This window comes from Lactuca sativa, chromosome 5 (genome assembly GCF_002870075.4).
Source record: "Lactuca sativa cultivar Salinas chromosome 5, Lsat_Salinas_v11, whole genome shotgun sequence".
NCBI classification, from domain to species: domain Eukaryota; kingdom Viridiplantae; phylum Streptophyta; class Magnoliopsida; order Asterales; family Asteraceae; genus Lactuca; species Lactuca sativa.
Window position 1 is genome coordinate 310,552,728 of NC_056627.2, and position 15,409 is coordinate 310,568,136.

At 29.0% G+C, this 15,409-nt stretch overlaps 1 protein-coding gene across 25 annotated transcripts; it reads right to left on the reverse strand.

Moving 5' to 3' along the window:
• Window positions 1-860: 860 nt before the first annotated feature.
• On the reverse strand, window positions 861-14,921 carry LOC111890768 (N-terminal acetyltransferase A complex auxiliary subunit NAA15). 25 transcript variants are annotated; one of them, XR_006183291.2, is made up of 11 exons: window positions 14,646-14,921; window positions 14,112-14,145; window positions 12,235-12,302; window positions 8,996-9,067; window positions 5,368-5,446; window positions 4,278-4,345; window positions 2,885-2,970; window positions 1,966-2,033; window positions 1,792-1,890; window positions 1,575-1,678; window positions 861-1,498 (listed from the first exon to the last, which is right to left on the reverse strand). XR_006183291.2 is itself a non-coding variant. In XM_023886853.3 (7 exons), the coding sequence occupies exons 3-7, from the start codon at window positions 12,235-12,237 to the stop codon at window positions 1,425-1,427; spliced, it is 366 nt and encodes a 121-aa protein (XP_023742621.1). In that variant the 5' UTR covers window positions 12,238-12,302; window positions 14,112-14,145; window positions 14,646-14,902; the 3' UTR covers window positions 861-1,424. The 25 variants fall into 25 exon arrangements, 2 of the variants coding, with proteins under 2 accessions (XP_023742621.1, XP_042751364.1); XR_006183289.2 differs by having other exon boundaries at window positions 1,792-2,033; XR_008232678.1 differs by having other exon boundaries at window positions 1,792-2,970; window positions 5,368-5,436.
• Between the last annotated feature and the right edge of the window lie 488 nt (window positions 14,922-15,409).

Consider the following 15,409-nt stretch of genomic DNA (forward strand, 5'->3'; position numbering starts at 1 on the left):
AAATTATAATCTAACATTAAATACTAGAGGTAGATAACTAGACGAATAAGGAAAAAAAAAATCTCTAAAACACCAAAATTTTATGGTATAAAAAGCAAGATTAAAAAAATTGACATTATAAACACAATTTTATATATGATTTGCGTACCATTTTGTAAGATTTGTTTGTTCTTTTTCCCCATCAGTAACAATTTTTTTTGATAAAACTTAAGGCAAACTAGCAACAACTTTCCCCATCTAAAATTATTTTTGGAAAAAGCATTAGAAATTATCAACTTACTTGCCATCAATGCTTCAGTACCATTGTTAATTCAAAGCTTTTGAATATTTTGTTCTCTTAGGGGCAATTATTTTATAAACAGAAATTTACAGATTATGAACAGACATTATAGATCAAAATAGAGACTAAAGAAAAGAAGCAGATAGATCATAGACATAAAGGTTGACAATGATAAGAGAGGAAGAGGTCTGACAACTTAAAACAGGAAAAGTATTGGAGGGCATTGAACATCTAATGAGTTGATTTTAGATAGGAGTAGATGATGTTCTCATTGACATTAAACAATTAGGGTTCACTTCTTAGTGTTTTCTTTTGAGTTCTACTGTTTTAGATTTCTTCTATGGTCATTTTTAACTACCCCTAACTAGTTTGGGAGAAAAGGCTTGTTCTGTACTATGCATTCAGATTTTGAGGTCTGGTTAGCTAGCTGCACAATAAACTGTTTCCAGTAAATTGTAAGAAACTTCACCACGATGACTCCACTCCAGCTGTTACATAATCTTTGCATCTGATCCCAACTCAGTCGTATTTCAATGGACTTCCAAGTGACATTAACCTTAAGTTTTCATCGACAAAAAAGTAACAAAATTTCCACAATTCATTCAATGTGATAAACCAAAACACATTAGTAATCAATGAAACCAACATCCAGCCATTCTCCTGAACCCAAACCTAATCAAGATTACAGAAAATCGTACGTTTACGAGACACATACTTAAGAATTTACAATTTACGATCCAAAATCTTCACAATACAAGACTAACCAGTCAACAATACAATACCTTTCATGCACATAAAGATAACTAGGGTTTTAAAGAGTGGGGAGGAAGATATTACGAATTGGCAAAGTCATTAAACTCATTAAGATTGTAGAGCTTTTAGGAGGAAGCGAAGCGCCCATTGTTTGTGTTGCAGATTAGACGATTTGTAGAGAGAGAAAGTATGTATAGAGAATGAGAGTAGAGAGAGATTTGATAGTTTTTGAGGGTTTATAAGGCGACGTGTGATGTGAAAGAGATGGGGTGAAAGGGGTGACAGGTGGCGTTTATCTTCTGCAACCCTACTCACAAAAGAAAATTAAGGGAGCGGAGGTGCAAAGGGTGCGTTTATGATTTCCACTTCTTAAAGGGTGTATGTGTAATTTCTATTTCTTATAGCACAGGCTCCCTTCAAAGTAGGTTGAGTATGGAAATTCTTCTCCACATCGCTTTTTCCATCCTACAAAAGAAATACCAACATATAGCATTCTACTTTTTTTTGTTGTTATTAGAGAAAAAAAAAAGGGGGGGCTTACTCAGAGCAGCATCCCGATCATCAAAAGTAGAGACCAAAATCTTGTGAACTGCAACACAGTCTTTGAGCTTCCATTCTTTCACAGATCCACCAAGTGATCCGATACTAGTTCAGGGGCAAAACAGACATTTAAGCATGTGTGAGTGTTTATAACTGATTCTGTTTCTATGGGCCAATCAAATTTAACCCTGATTTTATTTAATGTAGGGTAGGGTTACCTTGAAATGGGGGAGTTACTGAGTGATTCTTGGATCAAAGTGATGGCTTCTGCCTTTTTGTTTGGTTCTAAACAATATATCATTTCAGCTACAACGAATCTACAAAATCACCAAATAAATGACTTGAAAGAAACAGGTGTGAGCAGGATTTTTTTTGTAACAAATGTTAGTTACCTTTATGTTGCTCAAGGAAAACAGTGTTTGCCTCCCAATTAAAAAATATTTCAAGTACAACGCTATAACTGGATATAATTTTTTAAATTGCAATGTCTTAATAAGCAAAGAGATTCACAATAGAAAGACATGAACATATGATGCAATAAAAAAACAAGTAAATGAAAGTATGTTTTTATTTCTTGCAATTAGAGCTTGATATAACTGCAAACATCCATGTTGATGAAGTCTACAAGTGGAAACTTCTACCATTTCATGAAAATGCTACAATTAAAATTGGTTATATTTTATTCATAAATAAAACTGAGGAATTTAGATGTAAAAAAACAGTTGTATGGTTTAAAAGTGACAAAATTGCAAGTTTGGTCCCTGTGGTATGTCAAAAATTGGATATTTGGTCCAAAATATTTTGGAGTTGCACCAATGGTCCAAAACTTCCATTTTATTACGAGTTTGGTCCAATTTGTTTTGACTTTTTTTAAAATGACGAGTTTGCCCTTTAGTTTTGTTTTTTAATTTTCTTTTTTTATTACAACAATTATAAAAAACAAAAAAAATACTACCTCTGCCCCTAATCCACCCTCCCCCCCCCCTCTCTCTCTCTCACACATACCATAACTGGTAAATGCTACCACCACCACCCTAATTAAAAAAAGGAAAATACCAAGGGCAAATCTGTAAAAAAAAGTTCTGAAAATTTTGGACCACTTGTGCAACTCCAAAACATTTTTGGCCAAACATCCAATTTTTGACATACTATAGGGACCAAACTTGCAATTGTCTTTAAAAGTCACTCAAAGTATAACCAATTGTTTACAACCTCATAAATTGATTTAATAAGCATATCTAAGAAAAAAATGTTGTTGTTTCTTGCATTTAGCCCTTTTTAATTATACAAGAACTTAAAAACATATGTTACCTTATTTTCTTCCATTGGCATATCATTGATGTCTGGTTTTCCTTCAAAATTGGGTCAGTCTGTGTCTGTCTTAACACATTCATCTCCTAAAAAAGGAAGTAATATACAGATGCCTAGATTAAGTTAAAAACAAAAAGATCATATATAGATGTCTACATTAAGTGTTTAACCCATTAAGCTCATTACGTCAAAAAGAGACAACCCCAAGGCTTATATAAGTGACAACAATATTGTTTATTTGTAACCCTAAAAGAAAATACATGAAACCATTCATGCACCAAAATAAAAAGAAAATTAATAACCAAATGTTGCACCATAGCAATTTCATAAATGTCAATTCTCTGATGATATGTTTAAAATGACTCTCTTATTGGTCTGATTCTCTCATAGAGAATATAGATATTCAACAAACATTTATGAGCGAACATGAAGAATACCATTAAGTGCAAAAGAGAGAATTGACACAATCAGAAACCCAAAAAGAGGGAACAATAAATAATGAGAGCAAACATCTCATGAAAAAGGAAGAGGGGTCGAGAGGAGTCGCATGTTTGTGTTGTCCAACTTTCAATGAGAAACCCAAAAAGGGAAACACTTCCTCCTAATGAAATAATGAATAATCCAAAATTTTATCAAACAAATGAAATTATATGAATTTGGGATAGATAAGTCGTCATTTAAAGAAGATTAATTTTCCATATAATACAAAAGAAATGGGGTAAATAAGAATGGACAAACCAGATAAAAATTGAATTTCAGTAAACACATGTGTATTTTCCTCCTTTATAGCAACCGTAGAAAAAGCTCATTATGTTGCTATATCTTTTGGTTGAAATTCTTCAAGATCTGATTAAACAGCCTAAAAAGCTCCACTTTCACAAGAAATGATTCTTTATCAACAGAGTTGAAATTCTTGATTACAGACAAGAAATGTGGACTTTATCTCCAAATAAAAAGGCAGTGTATAAACATACATGCATTTGGTGCCACCTTTACAACCATAGATTGACCAAGAAAACAAGCGCATGATCTTCTTTGTTATAAAGGATTGACCAAGAAACTCAAACAAGGAACTTAAGAAGAACAAATACAAATAAACAAAACCAACAGATTCTAAGAATATCTTTGTATGCATGATCATTTGACTATCAAAAACATATACAAATAAAAAAAACCAACAGATTCTAAGAATATCTTTGTATGCAATGAAGAAGAATGTGAAACTCAAAAATCAAATACCCTTTGAAAAAATCCATTAAAGAAGAATCAAGAAGACAATTTTCAGATGAAAAACACAGACATGGGTTGAAGACACATATTTTTGGGCTTGCTTCCTAATGTTATTAAAAAAATGAAAATTATATTAATGTGGGATAGATAAGCTGGGATTTACCACCAAAGCATCGGTTGACAGGAACTAACTTTCAGTACACATATGTGTATTTTCCTCAACTATAGCAACTGTATGAATAAAAAAAAGTGTTTTTAAAATAATACATATTCAACCAACATTGTAACAGTATTTATCAATTTTAACGTGAGAGGAGCAAAAAGAAAAAAACAAAAGACAAATATGTAAAGTGTTGGTGTCTTAAAAAATTAGTTCTATATGATACACTAAAGAACTCGAGCAATGATCTTAAGAAGAATCATTAAGAAGAATCAAGAACAAGATCAATCGGCTAGCAAATCACAAATGACTAAAACCAAAAGATTTCATATATATATATATATATATATATATATATATATATATATATATATATATATATATATATATATATATATATATATATATATATATATATATCAGTTCTGAGTGAAGGGAAATAATATACGGAAAACAAGAAACTGATAATCAAAGAACAAACAGCACAGAACCCAATTTTCAAAATAGGAAAAAACTATATACAAGGAACCTTTGCCTTAAAAAAAAAACTAAGCTCCTTTCCTTTGGTAAATTACAATCAAAGAAGAAATAACAAGACCCCAACAGAGAGATGAAAAACCATGATGATGTCAAGAAATGAATAAGGGAATAGATAGGATACCACAATGCAAGAGTCAACAAGAATTGAATATGAGTAAACAAACATACAACAAATAGAAAAACAAGGAGAAGAAATCAAGATTCATAACCTATAGTATTCTACAAGTACAGAATGGTGGAAGTTCATTACACTATCAGTAGATTTAACAAGGAAAGTGCAATGCTATAATTGGGTTGATTTTTTTTAAAAAGGAAAATGTGCTTTTTAATAAGAAAACAGAAAGTGCAAGGCTATTATTTGGGTTGCTTTTTCAAAAAAAAAGTGTACTACTTATAATAAGAAAACTAAAAAAACAATCTTATAATTGGTGGATTTTTTCAAAGTAAATTGTCTTGATAAAGAAAAAAATGATAGATTTTTTTAAAGTAAAATGCCTCGATGAGGAGAAAAATGAAAGTACAATGGTATTATTGAAATAAAAAGTATAATCACCTAATTTACAAATGATGATAATCAGAAGCCATTCTTTCATTGATTATGAAGCTCAATGTTTCCCCTCCCCTGCACACATCTTCAAAACTAAAAATCTTGTATATTATTTATGATATATATATATATTTAAATATTATATAAAGCTCATCAAAAAAGAAAAATGATCAGCAAAAAGAATAAAATTACAATTGATGTAACAACAATCAAGCAAACTTTACTGTTGCTTCTCTTTTATTCCAAACTAAAAAAAAATGGGGAGAAAGTTAAGATAATCTAAGGATTCATAATTAAAAGGTTAAATAATATATGGATTATAAGTACATAATGGTAGATGCTAAGGATTAGAAAATTGTTTAAAGTACATTTTACAACGATTAGAAAAATGCTCAAATCTGGAATTAAAAATGTGACCTTTAGTGCATTTTGAATTATCTGAAAGCCTGTTTTCTGATTAAACATAGTTTCAACTTTTTCATTATTTTAAACACGAAAAATAGTTAACTTTTTCATCTTTGTTCTAAATGATTGACCAAGCATCTCAAAGAATGAGCTTAACAAGAATAAAGAGCATGATGAATTGACTATCAGAAAAATTACAAATAAATAAAATCAAGATTCTAAGATCATCTCTGTACAAAATGAAGAACATAACTAAAAAACAAGAAACTCAAAGACCCTAATTTTCAAATAGGAAAGCATTATATAAAGAACCTACCTATGTCATTCAAAAATCAAAACCCTTCAAAAAAAAATCCACCAAAGAAGAATCAAGAGCAAAACAATTGACAGATGAAAAACCAAAATATGAAAAACACAGACATGGGTTGAAGAGTCATTTTTTAAGCTTGCTTCCTAATGAATAAATCCAAAAGGTTAGTAAACAAATGAAAACATAATATGGGATTGCAAATAACCTAGACATAGAGTACACATTGGCGCCAAGTAAACATTATTTCTGAAGAAAAGATGAGATGACCTTAAAATTCATATCAAAAGTTTAGTAATATGGTATTCAAATATAGAAATGGCAAAAGATTAGATTGCTCATTATGTATGAAAATACTAAGAGTTAAGAAGCCGCTGTATAAAAACATTGAATATACTACAAGCACAAAAACATAAAAGAGAATAAAGAGTTAAATGATTATGATTATGATAATCATAATTATTTAACTGAAAGAAGAAATCTAACGAATTGCAATAATCAGAAAACTTAAAATGCAATGCTATAATTTGGTTGATCTTAAAAAAGGTAATACGTATAAGAAGAAATCTAAAAGTATATATAGTGCTATAAATGAAAACTGTTCAACTGAAAGTACAATGTAATATTAGGTATATTTTTTAAAGTAAAATGCCTTGATAAAAAAAAATCAAAAGTAAAATGTTGTAAGTAGAAAAACAAAGTAAGTACACACAGCAGGAAGAAGGTTACCTAGCAACAGAGAAAAACACAGCACATCTCCCACAATCACAAGCTTTATGATAGTTTCAACCACATCATGTGTCTCAATAAACTTAATTTTGGATTAAGTATAAAGAAAATAGGTCCAATTAATTAGGATATAGAAAGTTAAATTGCACATACAGAGGAGGAGATAAACCCTAAAGATTAAAAGGTCAAAGAATTTTTTTTTTTAAAAAAAATGCCAAATCAAGAGACATTTCTACGGATACAAGAAAAAAAGGTTGATTCAATAAGAAATCAATTAAACGTAACCAAGAAACTCGAAAACCCTAATTTTCAAGTAGGAAAATTTGGTATAAGGAACTGTTGCCTTTCAAAAGTGAAAACCCTTCGGAAAAATCTATCAAAGAAGAATCAAGAACAAGAAAACAAGAGCATGATCTTTTTTGTTTGTTATAAAGGATTGACCAAGAAACTCAAACAATGAACTTAAGAAGAACAAAAAGCATGATCAACTGACTATCAAAAACAATTACAAATAAATAAAACGAACTTTATATACAATGAAGAATGTGATGAAAATCAAGAAACTCAAAACCCTAAGGAACCTCTTTAAAAAATCCATTAAAGAAGAATCAAGAAGACAATTTTCAGATGAAAAACAGACATGGGTTGAAGATACCAAGCATCTCATACACAATTTGACAAGAACTGAATCTTCGGATGCATACATGCATTTGTTGCACCATAGAAACTGTAATGAGATGATCTTAAGATTCATAATATGGAAAGGATAATAATCGAGTCTCTAAATAAATATGAGTAAAGATACATGCATTTAGTCATCATATCAACTATAGAAAAAAGCATGGACAATCTTAAGATTCATAATAGAAAGGTTAAACATGTTTGTGAATTCCTTCAAAAGAAAGATTGCATTGTTCAAGACTGTATAGAAACGAAGAAACTTCCAACTCATGGAATTTCTAAAGGGGATGATTTTGTGGATAAAATCATTTAGGGATGTTTTTTTGACTGAATAACCTTCTGAATGAGACTAAATGACCATTTTACCCACAATTTCCAAAATAAATTCAACATTGTAACGGTATTTATCAATTTTAATGTGAGAGGAGCAAAAAGAAAAAAAACAAAATACAAATATGTAGTTCTATATGATACACTGAAGAATCAAGAGCAAGATCAATCGGCTACCAAATCACAAATGAATAAAACCAAAAGATTTCAATAAAAAATATCTGTGGTAGATAAACTCAACCAACAAAATTATACATCATTTATATCTATATCATTTAGAAAAAATATATAAAACTAATTATACATCATTTACATCAACCAGCAAAGTGCAATACTATAATGGGGTTGATTTTTCAAAGGCAAATGTGCTTATAGTTATAAGGAACATCTTCAATAAATTCTCAACATTTGGGGTCAGTTTACGGTTTAATCCCAACATTTATTTTTTGAGATGAAAGGTCCTGATTATCTAATTTTATACAATAATCTGTCATTTTCTGTTGAAAAAAAAAAAAAGAGGACTATTTCATTAATTTGGGCAAAATATAAAATAACCGAGACTTTTCTGTTCAAAAGATAAATGTTGGGATTAAACCGTAAACTGACCCAAAATATTAGTACTTTATCAGAGATTTCCCTATTTACAATAAGAAAACTTTAAGTACAAGGCTACAATTGGTAAATTTCTCAATCTTACATGAAATTTTTTTCAAAGTTATAATGATCTAACAGAAAGAAAACTGAAAAATGCAATGCTATAATTACGTAGATTTTTCAAAGGGTGATGAGCTTATAATAAGTAACTGAAAATTCAACGCCACAAGTGGTAGATTTTTCAAAGTAAAATGCTTTGATAAGAAACAATTTGAAAGTCATAATGTTGTACAAAAGTAAAGATGAAAAGTGAAATGCTATAATTGGGATGATTTTTTTTAAAAGCAAAATGTGCTTTTAATAAGAAAACAGAAAGTGCAATGATTAACATTTTTCAAAAAAAATTTGAAAGTTACAATGCTGTAACAAAAATAAAACTGAAAAATGCTAGGCTATTTATTATTTGGGTTGCTTTTTCAAAAGGAAGTTAAGAAAACTGAAAAAACAATGCTATAATTGGTGGATTTTTCAAAGTAAATTGTCTTGATAAAGAAAAATGCCTTGATGAGGAGAAAAAAGTATAATCACCTAATTTATGATTTGAAGAAGATCAGCAGGTCGCTTTGACAACTGATTATGAAGCTCAATGTTTCCCCTCCCCTGCACACATCTTCAAAACTAAAACTCTTGTATATTATTTATGATATTTAAATATTTAAATATTATATAAAGCTCATCAAAAAAGAAAAATGATCAACAAAAAGAACAAACTACAATTGATGCAACAACAATCAAGTTTAATGTTATTGTTGCTTCTCGTTTATTCCAAACTAAAAAAAGGGTTGAGATAATCTTAGGATTCATAAGTAAAAGGTTAAATAATACATAAGGTACATAATGTGTTCATCTAGTGCCACTTTAGAGTGAATGAAAAAGAAAGGACAAACCACCTCAATTGCAGTTTACCACAATAAAAGAGTAGACATGAACTGAATGAATCTGAGTACAAGTACACGTGAAAAAAAGATGAAATATATCAAGATTAATATAACATACAACTTAATACCTTACATTCTACTATCAACAGTTAGGATGCATAGGAAATAATATGCCACCATGTCAACTGTAGTAAGAAGATGAAATCATCTTAAATTTCTTAATCAAGCTTTCATAACTTATCCTCAGTTTAGTGCCATTTTGAATTATCTGAACACCTATTTTCTGATTAAATTGGCTGTTGAATTATCTTTTCTGATAAAAGATGTAAACAGGGAAAACCATCAGAAAGCTTAGTTTAACCTATCTTAAAACTTTTCTTTATCATAATAATATGTGCTGGACTCGATTGCTGACCTTATCTGTACAACAGATAGAATCATGTTATAAAATTTGGATTTGATCCATTTAAAAATATTATTTGGCAAGATATGAACATGAACCTAAATCAAGAATCATCATTTACTTATATAAACAAAGCAACTTAGTTCTTCCGTGTGTACAAAATGAAGAACATGTATAATGAAAAACAAGAAACTCAAAGACCCTAATTTTCAATTTTCAATCTTCAAATAGGAAAAAAAAACACAAACATAGGTTGAACAGACATTTCTTAAGCTTGCTTCATAATGAATAAATCCAAAAGGTTAGTAAACAAATGAAAATATATTAATACGGGATAGATAAGACATTTAAAGAAGATTAATTTTATAAAAGGACAAATCATCTCAGATGCAATTTATCACCATACACAAGTTGACAATAACTGAATCTTTGAATGCATACATGCACTAAATAAGGAGTTGATGACAACTAAACATACATGCATTTACTCATCATAGCAACCATTGGAAAAAGCAGAGATGATCTTAAGATTGCAAATAAGCTAAATCACCATAAAACTCAATTGAAAGAGATAGTTCCAAATAACCTAGACATGGGCGAAAGTAAACATAGAATGTTATATACATAAAGCATATTTTCTTTTTGAGACTGAATAAACCATCTGCATGAGACTAAAATGACTATTTTATCATCAAATTTCAATAAAGTTAATACATATTCAACCTCTTAACAGTATTTAAACTTTAAATATGTAAAGTGTTTAAACTTTTAAAAGTATTAATACATTAAGCTGGGTTTTTTGGCTTAACCTTGTTAAGTCATTCTATCCAGATTAAGCTAAAAAAGAAAGAGTCATATATGGTTGTCCAGATGAAGTGCTTAACACATTTAGCTCACTAATTAAAAAAAGAAAAAAAGAACCCCTTAACACATTTAGCTCACTAATCAACATAACATGCCTTGTTAATACAGAAATTTGAAACTTACAATAATGTAACAAAAAGAAAACTTAAAACACAATGCTACAATTTGGTGATCTTAAAAATGGTAATGTGTATAATCAGAAATCTAAAAGTATATAATTGAAAAACTGTTCAAAGTAAAATGCTCTAATAAGAAAAAACTGATAGACTTTTCAAAGTCAAATGCCTTCATAAGAAAAACTTTTAAAGTAGATATTGCAACATAAATAAACCTGAGAAGTGTAATGCTATAAAGAGTTTGATTTTTGAATGGGATACAATTGAAAGTACAATGCAATATTAGGTATGTTTTTTTAAAGTAAAATGCGTTGATAAGAAAAAAAAATCAAAAGTAAAGCTACAATGTTGTAACAAAAATAAAACTGAAAAATGCAATGCTATTATTTGGGTTGCTTTTTCAAAAGGAAGTGTACTACTTATAATAAGAAAACTGAAGAAACAATGCTATAATTGGTGGATTTTTTTCAAAGTAAATTGTCTTGATAAAGAAAAAAAAAATGATAGATTTTTTAAAAGTAAAATGCCTCGAAGAGGAGAAAAATGAAAGTATAATGCTATTATTGAAATAAAAAGTATAATCACCTAAAAACTAAAACTCTTGTATATTATTTATGATATATATGTATATATATATATATATATATATATATATATATATATATATATATATATATATAAATATTATATAAAGCTCATCAAAAAAGAAAAATGATCAACAAAAAAAACAAACTACAATTGATGCAACAACAATCAAGTTTAATGTTATTGTCGCTTCTCTTTTATTCCAAACTAAAAAAAAATGGGGAAAAAGTTGAGATAATCTAAGGATTCATAATTAAAAGGTTAAATAATATATGGATTATAAGTACATAATAGTAGATGCTAAGGATTAGAAAAATGTTTAAAGTACATTTTACAACGATTAGAAAAATGTTCAAATCTGGAATTAAAAGTGTGACCTTCAGTGCATTTTGAATTATCTGAAAGCCTATTTTCTGATTAAACATACTTACATTTTTTTCATTATTTTAAATGCGAAAAATAATACAAAATTTCATCTTTGTTCTAAATGATTGACCAAGCATCTCAAAGAATGAGCTTAACAAGAATGAAGAGCATGATGAATCGACTATCAGAAAAATTACAAATAAATAAAATCAAAAGATTCTAAGATCATCTCTGTACAAAATGAAGAACATATATAATGAAAAACAGGAAACTCAAATTAAGACCCTAATTTTCAAATAGGAAAGCATTATATAAAGAACCTACCTACCTATGTCATTCAAAAATCAAAACCCTTCAAAAAAAAATCCACCAAAGAAGAATCAACAAGAGCAAGACAATTGACAGATGAAAAAACAAAATATGAAAAACACAGACATGGGGTTGAAGAGACATTTTTTAAGCTTGCTTCCTAATGAATAAATCCAAAAGGTTTTTAAACAAATGAAAATATATTAATACGGGATTGATAAGACATTTAAATAAGAACAGACTAACCATAAAATCAGCAATTGAGAAGAACTGACTTTCAGTAAACAAATGTGCATTTCCCTCCACTAAAGCAACTGCATAAACAAATTAGATGTTCTTAAGATTAATAATGAAAAGGTTACTAACCGAAAAAGTAATTAGCTACAGAAAAATCAATACAATGGAAGAGAAGTAGAGGTGACAAGAACTGAATATATGGATTCAAAATATCCATATCTACATTGCTATAATCCAGTGTCTGAATAAGGAGTTGATGAGAGTAAACATACAAACATGCATTTACTCATCATAGCTACCATTGGAAAAAGCAGAAGAGATGAAATTAAGATTGGAAATAAGCCAAAACAAACATCTGATTTGGATACAGGATATGCACATAGGCTATAAAACAGAGTATATGTCTGGTTCCTTTCTTTCCATTTACTATGAGGAATCTTGAAACAAAAATAGAAGAGGGTATGGATAAAAATGTAAACCTGCTCAAACACACACAAATACATTCACATCATAATTCACCAAGTTCTTCCCAAAAACAGAATATTTGTTAACCAAAGCATGACAGAATATTTGTTCACATAAGACATGAATTAACCAAATCATCATTGATCAAAAGGAAGATAAGATTAAAAAAAATAATAACAACTTAAGCTACCACATAAAGACCATTATAGAAACGAAGATACTTTTATAAATCATCATCATTTGTCAGACTCCTATATGTCTCTTGAATACATGAATACATAAACCAAACATAAAGAGAAATTTAAGTGATGATGATCCTCATGTCCTATCATTGAAGAGAAATATATGTGATATCCTTTTATTTCTACTCCTACAACAAAGTACATAAAAATAACTTAAAATTGCTCATTTACAGAAACCCATAAAGAAAACACACTTGTTGATGAATAAATTCAAAGGGTTATCAAAAGACAATTTACAAATGATTCTAAGATTATCTCTGTACAAAATGAAGAACAAGATGAAAAACAAGAAACGGACAACCAAGAAACTCAAAAACCCTAATATAAATAGGAAAGAATTATATAAGGAACCTCTGCCCTTTGGAAAAAATCCATCAAAGAAGAATCAAGAACAACACAATTAATAGATGATAAAACAAAATACGAAAAACACAAGCATGGGTTGATGAGACATTTCTTGAGCTTGCTTCCTAATGAACAAATCCAAAAAGTTATTAAGAAATGAAAACATTTTTATATGGGATTAGATAAGACATTTAAAGAAGATTAATTTTATCAAACAGAAAAAATAAAAAGTTATAAAATAGAAAGGATGCACATGAAAATGAATAAAGGGGTTAAAATTAAGAATGGATAATAGAGAGAAGTAGGTGAATAAGAAAGGTCAAACCATCTCAACTGCAATTTTGAACCATACACGAGTTGAAAATAACTGAATCTTTGTCTGAATAAAGAGTTTTACCAGTTAAGTAATTTTGTCCAGATTAAGCTAAAAGAGAAACAGTCATATATAGTTATCATTACTAAGTGCTTAACCCATTAAGCTCATTAAGTCATTTTAAACATAGTGTCCTGACATTATCCCAAAGCTCATATCATCAGATAATAGAGATATTCCACAAACATTTATGAGCAAGACAAAAACACCAAAATATGAAGAGTAACAACTAACAATAATACCACTGAATGCAAGAGAGAGAATTGACACAGGTTTGTACTCCCCAACTTTCAACAAGAAACCCAAAAAAAGGAAACAGTTATTAAAGAATAAATCCAAATTTTAATTAAACATACGAAATTATTTTAATTTGGGATGGATAAGCCATTTAAAGAAGATTAATTTTGCATATAAATTTAAAAGCTATATGATAGAAAGGGGGTGAATAAGAATGGACAAACCGGATGAACTGCATATTTTCCTCCATTCTAGCAACTGTAGAAAAAACAAGATGATATTAAGATTCATAACAAAAAAGTTAGTAATAAAGGAAAAAGTTCATTATGCTGCTATGTTTTGGTTTTGCTTCAACAACGAATTAAAAAAACTTCATTGTCACCAAAAGATTGTTATGAAATTCTTGATTACAATAATAGATTAAAAAGAAAGAAATAAGTTCCAAAATAGTAAATTTGGTGGACAAATAAGAAGGCAGTGTATAAAAGCATGAATAAAACCAAAATATCACTATCATTCGTTCTGTGTCTTCTTAGTTCTACATAGTTCACCAAGAAAGTCGAGCAATAAACTTAAAGAAGGATCAAGAACGTGATCAATCGACTAGGTAAAATAATTGCAATTTGATAAAACCAATGGATTTTAAGATTATGAGATTATCTCTTTTCTAAATGAAGAACAGAATGAAAAACAAGAAACTCGTGATCAAGAAACTCGAAAACCCTAATTTTCAAGATGGAAACAATTGTATAATGAACCTTTGCCTTTCAAATATGAAAACCCTAATTTTCGTGGGTTGAAGTTGAAGAGATTTTTCTTGGGGTAGCTTGGTGTTGAAGAAGAATGAAGGGTTTAGGTATATGTAGGTTTCTGACGGGGTTTTATGTGGGCTAACGGTAACATTTTTTATTTCCTTATTCCGTCTATCGATATTTCTCTTTCTTTTTCATGGTTTTTTAAGCTTTTACAAGATTTGCCCCAATGCATTTCCTAGTTTTGATCGAGAACGTGTGTATTTTAAAGACCATCTTTAGTTAATAATCTACATTTAAAAAAAAAAAAAAAAAAAAAAAAAAAAAAAAAAAAAAAAAAAAAAAAGAAAGGAGAGAGAGAGATGTTTATGAAAAGCTTTGAGATGTAAGAAATGAAAATGTAGATATGGTGAGTTTTAAGGCGGGAACGGCTGTATGTTAAGTTTTTGAAGTGTGAGTTTTGATTACGGGAAATTTAGTTCTTAGGCAGCTCGTTAACCAAAACAGGATTATGGTTGACCCGACCAAGATTAAGGTGTTGTTTGGTTTTTTAGAGACAAAACGTCCGCAGTCTGCAGACCACATCTGCAAAGAAGAAGAGGTGAACCAAACGTCTGCAATCTGCAAGAAGAAGATTGTTTGTTTTTTAACAACTACAGACTGTTAAAATAAACCGAAATTTAAATAATTTTAGTCTTTATATATATATATATATATATATATATATATATATATATATATATATATATATATATATATATATATATATA

Coding starts and splice junctions, on each gene's coding strand:
- LOC111890768 (XM_023886853.3), bottom strand. Junction 1,891..2,884: donor TGCCAATGGAAGAAAATAAG/GTAACATATGTT, acceptor GTGATTTTGTAG/ATTCGTTGTAGCTGAAATGA. Junction 1,679..1,791: donor AGTAACTCCCCCATTTCAAG/GTAACCCTACCC, acceptor CCCCTGAACTAG/TATCGGATCACTTGGTGGAT.